We start from the raw sequence: 13,027 nt of genomic DNA on the forward strand, positions 1-13,027 counted from the left end.
TAGGTTGACATAAAACCAAAAGTTGCTAGTTGGATTTCCAGATTTATGGGGCTTAGGAATCGGATCCATCTCTAAAACCCTCTCTATGCAATTATCTGTTTTTAATTCTTATGTTGAGTCTTCTGTAGTCAACCCACCTTAGTAGATTTACCTCTAACTTTTGACCCAAGGAACAGCTTTACTACTTGGGTAGGCTTGGCTTTTTCTATCTGACAAACCATGTGTTTTTACATGTGGAAGTTTCTCTTTGATTTCAGCTCTACGATGGACCACGGCAGATGGGACGCTACTGTGGAGTAGACCTGCCCCCTCCAGGGAGTACCACAAGCTCCAAGCTTCAAGTGCTGTTCCACACAGATGGGGTTGGCCACTATGAGAAAGGGTTTCAGATGCAGTGGTTTGTTTCTGGTAAGCTGTGTGCTGATCTCAGTTGTATTTGCTGTTGCTGTTTGACGAAGAATTTTTTCTACTTCAGTTCCAAACTTAGCAACAATACCATGAGCAAATAATGGAACCCAGGTCATAATCTCATTCTAGGGTTTAAGAAATATACTTAGACATTGATAGGCCTTGAAGGGTTAAGTCTGTTAGGATTGAGAGAGGAAGTGACATCAAAGTAGAAGGAATTTGGTTAATTGTAGATGTAGTAATAAATTGCCTTAGATAAAGAAAGAGAAGCAGAATGAAGTTTCTAGGGATGAAGACTTGAACGTGGGTATAGCAAGCTACCTGCAAGGTGGAGCGGGAGCATCTCAGGTGCAATGCAATAGAATGAAACTTAAGGCTCACCTTGATGTTAAGCAGAAAATGGATAGGGATAGATGAGACAGAATGAGAGTCAGTCAGACAGAGATGGGGAAAAAGGAAGGGGTAGGGTTGGCCTACGAGGAGGAGAATTGGAGCTGTGATGCACAAAGCCAGGGCATGTGTTGTCCTTGCCAAACAGGAAGGGGCACGTTGGAGCCCACCTACAAACTGGTAGTTCAGGAAGCAGGTAGAGATAATCATTCCTCTGAAGATGAAAGGTCTTCCTTAACAAGAGGTCTGAAATGTCTACAAACCTCAGGTGAGCCAGTCTGCAAGTAGAGAGCCCCAGAGCAGTGGTTCCTAAAAATGTGGTCCTCAGAGAGCAGCATCAGCATGACCTGGAATTGTTAGAAATTCAAACTCTTGGGCCCCATCCCAAGGCCTACAGAACCACAAACTCCGAAGTGGGGCCCATTATCTGAGTCTTAACTGGTCTCCCTGGTGATTAAAGTTTGAAAACCACTGTCCTAGGGTGATCAAGCCCTGGAAAGTGTAATCCTTGTGGGGCTCATAGCAGCAGTTCTCAATCACCATGCCAGAGCTCATTGGTGTATTTCAATCAATTGGAAGGAGAAGTGGAGTTGCAACATTATACCAGGAATCAAACTAGATAACTAAGCTGTGGCCATACTGTTAAAATCAGGGCTGAGCTCCAGCTGAGCACACATGAATGTGTGTAGTGGTTGACTCTTAAGGTTGTTCATACAATGGTGTACTCATTATATGATTGTCAGAGCCACATATAACTGAATAGCCCTATTATACACTTAAGACTGCTAGATGTTTGAGATTATAAACTGGGCTCTGAGTGTATTTCTGTTAAAATATGTGTGGGGCTTTCAGTATTTAAAAATAGTGGTCATTCACAGAGTTACCTGCAGCTTGAAACATACATTATGAATTCCCAAAGTGAATGAATTGTAATAATTAAGCGTGTAGAAGTTCTGGACCTTCCTCTTCATCAAGTGAGTAGATTTTAATTTTTTAATTTTTTTAGATAGGGTCTCTATCATCCAAACTGGAGTGCAGTAGTCTGATGATAGCTCACCAGAGTCTTGAGCTCTGAGGAGCAAGTGATCCTCTCACCTCAGTCTCTTGAGTAGCTGGGACTACAGGTGTGCATCGCCACACCTGGCATTTTTATTTTTTTATTTTTAGTAGAGTTAAGTATGTTACCCAGGCTGGTCTTGAACTTCTGAGCTCAAGCAGTCCTCCTGCCTTGGTCTACCAAAGTGCTGCTATTACAGGCGTGAGCCACTGCACCTGGCCCAAGTGGGTAGATTCAACCGAGGTCAACTCATTGATCTGTTAAATGCAGGGATTGGATTGACTGTGTGATTCTGAAACACTTGATTCTAATTAAGAGAATGTGAAAAGAGACAGAAAGGACAGGAGGATCCTGGGAAATTACCCAGATTTTCAAGGGCCGGGGGCGTTCTGCAGAGCATAAGTGCTTCTCAGATGCCCCTGTGCATGTGAATCACTGGAGTTCTTGTTGGAAAGAGGATGGGACCTGGGGCCAGGCCCATGAATCTGCATTTCTAAGGAGCTCCCAGGTAATGCTGATGGTGCTGCTCTGTGGACCACTCCGAGCAAGAAGGTGAGAGCCAGTGTTGGGACGGGAAAATAAGATGGTGGAAAGAGAGTATTCTTAGGGACTAGAGAATCCTTCTGAGATGTTGAAAGGGCATTGTATTGTTTGTTTTAATGACAGTAGGATAATAGCAAGATCTAAAGCAGAGAGAACTTTCCCCCAGGAACAGAAGTGTGGAGGTTAAGAAATGCTAACCCGGAAGCCTGGGCTCAGGGCCTCGGGGAGTGTTCTCAGCCCTAGATGCAGCCTTGGAATTGCCTGGGAGTTTTAAAAAGTGCCCATGCCTAGGTTCCAATCTCCAAAGATAGGATTCAGTTGGTCTGCAATGGGGCCCTAAACTATTGCTAATTTCTGAAAGCTCCCTAAGCGATTCATACATACAGTCAGGATGAAGACTTTTGCTGGTTGCTTTCTCCTAAGTGGCTGCTTCCTCTCCGCTCCAGGCTGTTCTAGCCTTACTAACCCAAGGCCACTCTAAGGAGCTTAACGGAATGGTCTTTGCAAGCTGCACTCAGATTACTGTATCGAAGGAGTTTTCTGGACAACATGCTGAATCTTCTGGTGAAAGCTCTGAGTTTTATGTTGGGAAAAGTTTTTTCTATCAGTTCTACTTGGAATCTGTCTCACTCTGGGAGACTCAAAGGCACCCTCTGTCTATTCTCCTTTCCTGTTTACTGTTTCACAACTCTCTCCTAGTTGCCGAAAACTCGGAGCCAGAGTTATGCAACAAAATGTTGCCAGCTGGGACCAGAACTGAAATGTAAAATTGTTTTTTAACTCTGTGCTGCTCACAGTATGTAAATTATACTTGGGAGGAACCTTCTGGAAAGGAATTTTTAGTCGTTTAGATCTGTGCAAAATTGACCATCATATTCTATAGGTATGCAATACCATGAGTACACAGAGTTTAATACTCTGCATCTGCAGTAAGTCTTTAGTTGGAGATAACCTGAGAAGCGGAGCCAGCAGAGAGGGCGAGCTCTTCCATGGGAGAGGTCCCTCCATTTTTTTATCTGTTGGAGGTAAATGCAAGATGTAAATCGTGATGTATCATTCACGCATTTGTTCATTCTACAGACCCTAAGGATGTCTTTTGTGCCAGGTTCTATACTAAGATGGGGGACACAGAGTGACTCAGACCGGCAGGCCTGGTTCCTGCTCTCACAGAGCTTGCCGATTTGGTTGGAGAAGCAGACGTCATGCAAAAACGCACTTAAATAAATAGAAAATCAAAACCATGAGGAGTGCCAAGTGGACACTCACAGGGCATCTGACCTGGGCCTGGCAGGAGGTCAGGGATGATCTCCATGCAAATGAGACCTCTGAACCGAAACCTAAAAAATAAACAGGACTTAATTAAGCAAGCAGGAGAGAAAAAAAGATTCCAGGTAAAAGAAAGACCCTGTGATAGGAGGGAGCAGGGAGAGCCCGAGGGACCTGAGAAGTCAGGAGGCTGGAATTGAGTCCAAGAGGAACAGCACACAAACACACACACACACAAAAACACACACACACACAAACGTACACACACACACAAACACAAACATACACACACAAACACACACGCATGGGCAGGGACTCTACAGCCATGGAGCTAAAGAAATATAAAAATTACCCTCAATGCATAAGACACACACACACACACACACACACACACACTCTCTCTCTCTCTCTCTCTCTCTCTCTCTCTCTCTCTTTCTCTTAAGAACTCTACAGCCATGGGGTTAAAGAAATGTAAAAATTACCCTCAATGCTCAAGACACACACGGGCAGGGACTCTGCAGCCATGGGGCTAAATAAATGTAAAAATTACTCTCAATGATCAAGACACACATATACACACACACACACACGTTCACATTCACACACACAGGAGCAGGGATTCTGCAGCCATGGAGCAAAATAAATTTAAAAACTCTCAAGACACACCACACACACACACACACACACAAACACACGCACTGGCAGGGACTCTACAGCCAAGGGCTAAATGTAAAAAATACTTTCAGTGCTCAAGATATATACCCCGGCCTCCAGCGCACACACACGGGCAGGAACTCTGCAGCCATGGAACTAAGTATGTTTAAAAATTATTCTCAGTGCACAGTGTCATCATAATGGTTTTTTTTTTTTTTTGAAAAGGTATTATTCTATTTCCCAGTCTAGAATGCAGTGGCACAGTATCAGCTCACTGCAGCCTCAACCTTTTGTGGGCGGGTGATCGTCCCACCTCATCCCCTTGAGTAGCTGGGACTACAGGGGCACACTACTACAACCAGTTAACTTTTGGATTTTTTATAGAGTTGGGGTTTCTCTATGTTTTCCACGCTGGTCTCAAACTCCTGGCCTCAAGCAATCTGTCCGCCTCAGCCTCCCAAAATGCTGGGATAACAGGCATGAGGCACTGAGCTGGCCATAATATTCTTAAATGCATTTGTGTGAGCGTGTGTAACATGTCAGAAGGAAAGGAATTAGAAATGCTTGTCTCTGTACAGCCCCGAAAGGGGTGTTCTCAGACTTAGGTGGAGGGCTCAGGACAGCTCCCCTGACGCTGGCCCTGGAGTTGCTTTTTCTGCCCTGGCCAGGTCAAGTGGCTTTAAACTCCTAGCCTCTTTTCCTCAGAATCCTGTCACCTTGCAGACCCTTCCCACCCCCCACCCACCACCCACAGTCTCCCAAACTGCACAGTAAGATCTCAAAACACCATGCAGAGAGTTCAAACTGTGCAGTGACATCATTTCCTGAGTACGGCTTCTGAGGAACGGTTCCTACACACTTCATTCATTTCCCCAATTCACACTTAAACCCATTTTCAAAATATGCTGCTTTGTGAACGACACAAACCTTCTAGTGGCTTTAAGGAAGCGAATCTAAAACCAGGCTTTATCTGTGGACTCTTTCTGAACCTGGCCTGATAGACATGAGACGAAGTAACATTGTAGGGCCTTTTATGAGGCTCCTCAAAGAGGGCCCCACCCTGAAAATAAAGAAATGGCACAGTTGCCCTGTCTCTAATCAGTTCATGGTATTCAGCCTTGACAGCATTGTCCAGAGGCTGCATTCGGCCTTGGGGGCCTCTGTCTGGGTTGGGGGGTGGGGATACAGAACTTTCCGCAGGCTGTGTAAATAGCGGCCTCCCAGCCAGCTGCACAGACCCCTCGCCTCTTCTTGTTGTTGCTCCCAGAGGCCTTCTTTCACTTAGTGATAGAATCCAGCATACAAACAAGGTCAAGGGGCTTTGTGAGGGAGAGAGTGACATTTGCAAAGGGAGCAAACCCTTCAGCTGGAAGCTCACAGGGGCAGGGCTAAGGGGCATGTGATCAGGAGGTGATGTCACCCAGGATTTCCACAAAGGAAAGCCTGGCCTTTTCTTTGGGAAGATAGATGACATCAGCTTCTCAAATGGGGGCTGGGCCCCTTTTATCTTCCTTTTAGCTGTTAATGAGATTTCTCAAGCCTTGAGAGGTTTCAGAAATTAGTTTGAAGAGAACATTTTTAAAAACTGTGTTAAGATCTTTTATTACTGGCTCAGTTTGGATATAAGCCAGTGCCCTCTTGACTACCTGTGGGCATGAGGCACTGTACCAAAAGGCATTTAAAAAACATGTTTAGAGTGGTTAGAGCCATGAGATCAGTAGTGTTTACTTTAAAGTTAGACCTTTGCTCCGAGTCTCTTTCTCTCAAAGGGTCTTTCACTAGTCTTTATCACTGGTCTTTCAGGGGAATTCCTTCTCATTCAAAAACTTTATTCCTTTTGGGACTTAGAGTACATGTAGTAGGATCTCTGGGAGGTTCACCTTTTGAAGACAAAGGTTTTATCTTTTGTATTTCCGTTATTCACTTGTCTTGTGTGAGACTGCCTTAGGGTGTGAGGTTGAGTAACCTGGCTCTAGGAGAAGATCTGCTTGGCCCAGCCTCTAATGAACAGGTAGCTACAATTGTGAATCATGTTATTTACATGTCAATTACACATAACTCTGCAAGCTGATATGTTTTGAGAACAGGTTTTTCATTCATTTAGCCAACCAGCCAGCACGTATCTTGGGCTTGGTGTCTGAAGATAGATAGTATTAATTTATTCGGGTTATCATAACCAAAATGCCACAGACTGGGTGGCTTAAGCAGCAGAAGTGTGTTGTCTTATGGTTCTGGAGGCTGGAAGTCCAAGATCAAGGTGTCAGCAGGATTGGTTGTTTCTTAGGACTCTCTCCTTGGCTTGTGGACGCTGCCTTTTCCCTGTGTCACATGGTGTTTTCTCTGTGTGTGTTCATCCTGATAGCTCTGTGTGTCCAATTTACTCCTTATAAGGACACCAGTCAGATTGAATTGGAGTCCATTCAGCTTCATTTTAACTAAGTCACCTCTTTAAAGGCCCCTATCTCCAAATACAGTCACATTCTGAGGTCTGGGAGTTAGAACTTCAGCATTTGAATTTTGACAGAGATACAATTCAGCCCATAACAGAAGGGAAGAAGATCACATTTTTGACTTTGGGGAGTTAGTCATCTGGTAAGCAAGGCGGGCAAACCAAGTGTAGAAATGTATACATAATCCAGGATGCCATGGGAACGCAGAAAAAAATAGCTAGGTCAGCCTGTGGGAGTTCAAAGGGCCCTCCAGGCAACTTTGATATTTGAACTGGGTTTAATGGGCAAGAATTGATCAAACAGATATCTGGGAGAAGAAGGCATTTTGAATTAGAAGCAGTAAGGCGTGAGGGCATAAAAGTTTTGCAAAGAGCAAGTCCTTCAGCTAGACCACACATTCTCTGCATTCTCCACTGGGGCAGTATCAACTCCAAGGAGGTAAAATTGGCTCCTTGGTAGGGGGATTAAGAAATTCTTACTCTTGGCCGGGCGCGGTGGCTCACGCCTGTAATCCCAGCACTTTGGGAGGCCGAGGCGGGTGGATCACGAGGTCAAGAGATCGAGACCATCCTGGTCAACATGGTGAAACCCCGTCTCTACTAAAACCACAAAAAATTAGCTGGGCATGGTGGCGCGTGCCTGTAATCCCAGCTACTCAGGAGGCTGAGGCAGGAGAATTGCCTGAACCCAGGAGGCGGAGGTTGCGGTGAGCCGAGATCGTGCCATTGCACTCCAGCCTGGGTAACATGAGTGAAACTCTGTCTCAAAAAAAAAAAAAGAAAAGAAATTCTTACTCTTTAATGTATAAAGCATAGAGATAGACAGTACATAACAGATACACAGTGTACCTGTGGTATTAAAGTTTCATGGTTGAGAAGTTGGAAAAAAATGAACAGTCTCCGAAGCAGGCTGATAATGAACAAAAGGTGAGGAACACTAGGGAAAGGGAGTGATAGAAGTTGAGGCGGGACAGATGATCAGAAACCAACTGATAAGAGACATTTCAAGAATTTGGATTTTATTCTGCCATTAAGGAAAGACCACCGATGGATTTTTAAGCAGGAAATTTAGTGATGTAAACAGAAGTACACTTTAGAATAAGAGTTCTAGTAAGTAGAGGGATGCCCAAGAAAGAGACTGAGAGTTTGGGTGCTTAGTTAGGGGGCTATTAAATCAGAGCAGGGAGAAAGTAGTGGGAGAGGCGGTATATTAAAGAGCTATTTAGGGTTGGGTGCAGTGGCTCTCTCCTGTAATCCCAACACTTTGTCAGGTTGAGGTAAGCAGATCACGAGGTCAGGAGTTTGAGACTGGCCTGGCCAACATGGTGAAACACTGTCTTTACTAAAAATACAAAAATTAGCCGAGTGTGGTGGTGCATGCCTGTAGTCCCAGCTACTCAGGAGGCAGAGGCAGGAGAATGGCTTGAACCTGGCAGGTGGAGGTTGCAGTGAGCCAAGATGGCACCAGTGCACTCCAGCCTCGGCAATAGAGCAAGACTCCGTTTAAAAAAAAAAAAAAAAAAAAAAAAGAGCTCTTACAAAGGTGGGATAGGCAGATTTGATGGTGGAATAGATGTGTGTCAGTCTGGGAAACAAAAGGAGTCATGGATGGCTCCCACTTTCCTGTGGTATGTGATTTGGCACATGTTGGTGCCATTATTCATAGATGGGAAATCCCAGAAAAAAGATTATGTTTGGGGGGAAAGTATGAGCTCCAGTTTGAACATGCTGAATTTGAGATGTTGAGGGGATGTATCCTTTCAGCAGTTGCCAGCGTGAGTATAAGAATTAGGTGAGGATTTGGGCCAGAGAAAGAGACTTTGGAATAAACTATATATTGGTGAATTTGGAGTTGTGAGCATGATGAAATACATGTCCCACACTGTGCAGGGTGTTTTTAGGCAGATGAAAGAAATACCACCTTAGTCTTTGTCTTCAAGCTGTGCATGATCAATTAGGAAACGGGTGTAGAAAACTAACAGAAATGCTGAGCTACGAGTTCCTATTGCAAGGCAAGCAAGGAGGCTGGAAGTCACTAGGAAAAATCTTCACGGACTCTGAGATTTTAGAGCCCTTGAAGAATGATCAGGACAAGAATTGACAGATGGTTCCTGGATCAGCATGAGCAAAGAAAGAGATAGAAACAAGCCTGATGTAATGAAGACAGTGGGATATAAGGCTTTGTAGACACCCTGGGCTGATTCTTTAGAACTCTGAAAGCCAGCCAGACAAGTGTGAACTTAATGTAGTTTTGAAAAGGGAATCACTGTTTTTTTAAGACAATGGAGTGGGAAATGTCAAGGGAGGAGATTACAGTTGGAGAAATCATAGATCACAGTGATAGAGACAACCCCAGGGGACCATTCTGTGTCCTGGCTACTGAGAGCAGGAAAATAGAGGTCTGCAGAATCAAGACGACTGACGATCAAGGGGGAGTAACATTCTAATGAATCCTCAGCAAAGACACTCAAGGGCTATGCGGCCAATGCTATGACAAATACCGGCTGAGAAAATACTAGACCAGTTGCCACATTCCCTCATCCTAATAATTTCTTCAAAGTTATAACTTTGAAATACAGTTTCGTGATTACCTAAGTTTTCAGGTTTGAAAATGATTTTAGGATTCTTTTTTGTTATTGAACAGAATTTTTGTGTTCAACAATTTTTGTTCAGTAAAATTTTGTTCAATACAAAGTTTTTGTTATTGTGTGACCTGAGCCTTGCTGCCACACGGTGAAAAAATTCACAACAATCTGGAAGTATGATGTTGGTATTGAAAGTGATTTATGAATTGTGGTCAGCAAAGATTCCAGGGCAGGTTCACAGGGCTGGGCTGTGAATCACACTGTCTGGTTCTAATCTCAGGCACAGACCTTTCTGTCTGTAGGAGATGGAATTGCTTTCACAGTGTGGCTTCCTGCTAGGCTGTGATAGGTATAATGTCACACAGAGAGAAACAGTAAAGAGCCCAATCATCTGCCTTCAAAGTAAGCTCAAGAATATGATGTCAGATAAAAAAATTCCTGCTTGGTTTTGGTAGAATTTTTTTTTTTTTTCCCAGAATGAAGGAGAGGAAGAAAGAGGAAGAGGAAGAGGGAGAGAGAGCGGAAGTGTTGCTTTATTGCCCGGGGTAGAATGCAGTCTAAAAATGGGTGTTGAAAACCTCTTATATGTTTAATAATGGAAACAGGAAAAAAAATAAAAAATTAAAATAAAATGAGGGAAGAAAATAACAAACAAGCAGCCAAACAATATTTCATTTAAACCTGTGAGTAGGTGTGATGTGGTACTGATGAGTGTCTACTTTGTGTATTTAAAGTGGAGAGCTCTATAAATGTTTATTAAGTTTACTTGTTCCAGATCTGAGTTCAAGTCCTGGATATCCTTGTTAATTTTCTGACTCGTTGATCTGTCTAATATTAATGTTGAAGTCTACCATTATTATTGTGTGGGAGTCTAAGTCTCTTTATAAGTCATTAACAGCTTGTCTTATGTATCTGGGTGCTCCTATATTAGGTGGGTATATATTTATGATCATTGAGTCCTGTTGTTACTTTGATCCTTTTACTATTATGTAATGTCCTCCTTTGTTTCTTTTAGTCTTTGTTGCTATTAAAGTCTATTTTGTCAGAAACGAAAGTTACAACTCCTGTTTTTTTTTCTCTCCATTTGGTTGGTGAGTCTTCCTCCAACCTTTTGTTTAGAATCTTTGTGTGTCCTTGCTTCTGAGATGGATCTGGACACAGCATGTCAATAGGTTTTGACTTTTTATTCAACTTGCGTGTCTGTGTCTTTGATTGGGGCGTTTAATCCATTTAAATTTAGGATTAATGTTGACATTTGTGAGTTTAATATTGTCATTTAATGCTAGCTGGCTATTTTGCCCATCAGTTGATATAGATTCTTCATTATAAAGATACTCTTTATCTTTTGGTAAGTTTTTGGGATGACTGATACTGGTTGTTCCTTTCTGTGTGTAGTGCTTCTTTCAGAAGCTCTTGTAAAGCAGGCCTGGTGGTAATGAAATCTCTGAGTGCTTGCTTGTTTGTGAAAAATTTTATTTTTCCTTCATTTATGAAACTTAGTTTGGCTGGATATGAGATTCTGGGTTGAAAATTCTTTTCTTTGAGGATATTGAATATTAACCCCCAGTCTCTTCTAGCTTGTAGGGTCTCTGCTGAGAGATCTGCTGCGAGTCTGGTAGGTTTCCCTTTATGGGTAAACCTGACCTTTCTCTCTAGCTGCCCTTAGAATTTTCTTCTTTATTTCAACCCTGGTGAATCTAACAATTATGTGTCTTGAGGTTGCTCTTCTTGAGGAATATCTTTGTGGTGTTCTCTGTATTGCCTGGAGTTGAGTATTGTCCTGCCTTACTAGATTAGGAAAGTTTTCCTGAATAATATCTTGAAAAATATTTTCCAGCTTGGATTCATTCTTTTCATGACATTCAGGTACACCTATCAAACGTAAATTAGGTCTTTTCACATAGTCCCATATTTCCTGTACATTTTGCTCATTCCTTTTTACTTTTTCTTCTCTAATCTTGCCTTCTCGTTTCATTTCATTAAGTTGGTCTTCGACCTCTGATATCCTTTCTGCTGCTTGATCAATTCGAGTGTTAAAATCTGTGCATGCTTCTCGAAGTTCTCTTATTTTATTCTTCAGTTCCATTAATTCACTTATATTCCTCTCTAAATTGTCCATTCTCGTTAGGATTTCGTCAAACCTTTTTTCAAGGTTCTTAGTTTCCTTGTATTGGGCTAGAACATGTTCCTTTAACTCACAGAAGTTTCTTATTATCCAATTTCTGAAGCCTAATTCTGTTATTGGAACGCACTCATTCTCAGCCTTTTTATGCTGTTTTCCTCCCGTCATTGTAAATTTATCCACCTGTCATCATAATTAACCGACTTTCAAATGAGGTCTCTGAGTGGACGTCCAACTTGTTGATTCCCAGCGCCGAAATCGGAGCAACCCACTGCGCCGGGCAAAACAGCGGTGCTAAGACTCCTGGTGCTTTTCTGCCCAGGAATCTCTGGTCTGGCTTCGCTCCTGGGTCCCCTTTTCAGTCAGCTGAATGGGTGACTCTGCCTTCCCGGAGCTCCAAACATCCACCAAAAGGGGAACCAGTCCCGTTCACTCCGCACTGGGAACCGCCGCACCAGCCACAAGAGTGGAGCTGGCGACCCATGGGGCTCATCCGCTGGGAATCTCCTGGTCCGTGAGCAAAAAAAAAAATTCATCTGAAAGTGTGGCGTCTTCTCGTTCTCTGTGCTGTCACTGGGAGCTACAATCCCAAGCTGCTGGTAATCGGCCATCTTGGATCTCTCTCTCGGCTTTGGTAGAAATTTAAGTTAAAAAGAAACTTTTAAAAACAACTTGCTCTGTTTAAGTTAACAGATATATCCCTAAATGCTGACTATTCTTTCTCTCATGTTTATGACAACTTTTTCAGCCTAATTGTTATTTTGGGCTTTTGTCTTTGTGATACTCTTAAAATATTTTTAAGCATGGAGACTGGAAATGAGTTCCATCTAGTGTGGAGCCGAAGCACAGGTTTCTGTGTCATGGTACTGAGTCTGATTGTCATTTATGACAAATTTTCACTTATATATTTTTTGCAAAGAAATTCTTAGTGGACAATGCTCATTTCTAAGAAATCTGTTTCTAAATAACTCCTTGTGGTAGAATTGGAATAATGACTAAAAAAAAAAAAAAATCCTAAAACTCTTCTGGCCTTGACTTTAGAGCTTCTCCAGAAATGTCCTAATGATCAGAAGCAGCATGAAACCTGTGCATATGCAGACCTTTCAAAATGAGTGGAAAAGCTCACTCCTGACATTTCTGCATCCTTGACAACAGCAGTAAATACACATCCACACAGCTGACCTTCATCTCACATTGGTTCTGAATCTCTTCACCAGCAAGGGCCTTTCAGGAGTCTTGCCTCCCATTCCCATGTCGCCACTGTTTGAAAAAGTTGGAGTTCTATTTCTATTGCCACTCCTTGAAACCGTTATAAAAAGAAAAAAATAACCCTGAAACCACCATGACCTTCCCAAATCATAGATTGCACAATTTGTAATAACAGTCCTTGAGATCTAGGCCAAAGGAAGGGCTTTCTTGAAACTTCTGTTTGTGTTCTGGTTCCCTGGCAACAATATCCCCGATAGAGGAGTGCATGTACTTTCCAGGGGATTCCACACTTTTCTGTACAACACAAAAACCAAAAGTACACACTTTTTTTTTTTCTTTTTTCA

The 13,027-nt window shown here is 42.7% G+C and overlaps 1 protein-coding gene across 1 annotated transcript in view; it reads left to right on the forward strand.

Annotated features, from left to right (window-relative positions):
- The window catches only part of CUBN (cubilin), a 287,868-nt gene that overhangs the window by 105,769 nt on the left and 169,072 nt on the right, over window positions 1-13,027 (forward strand). The window contains exon 28 of the mRNA XM_032244141.1: window positions 258-408. Within this exon, the coding sequence (XP_032100032.1) occupies window positions 258-408 (151 nt within the window). The remainder of the gene's footprint in view (window positions 1-257; window positions 409-13,027) is intronic.

This window comes from Sapajus apella, unplaced genomic scaffold (genome assembly GCF_009761245.1).
Source record: "Sapajus apella isolate SASKATOON/1434 unplaced genomic scaffold, GSC_monkey_1.0 scaffold53, whole genome shotgun sequence".
Classification (NCBI taxonomy): Eukaryota; Metazoa; Chordata; class Mammalia; order Primates; family Cebidae; genus Sapajus; species Sapajus apella.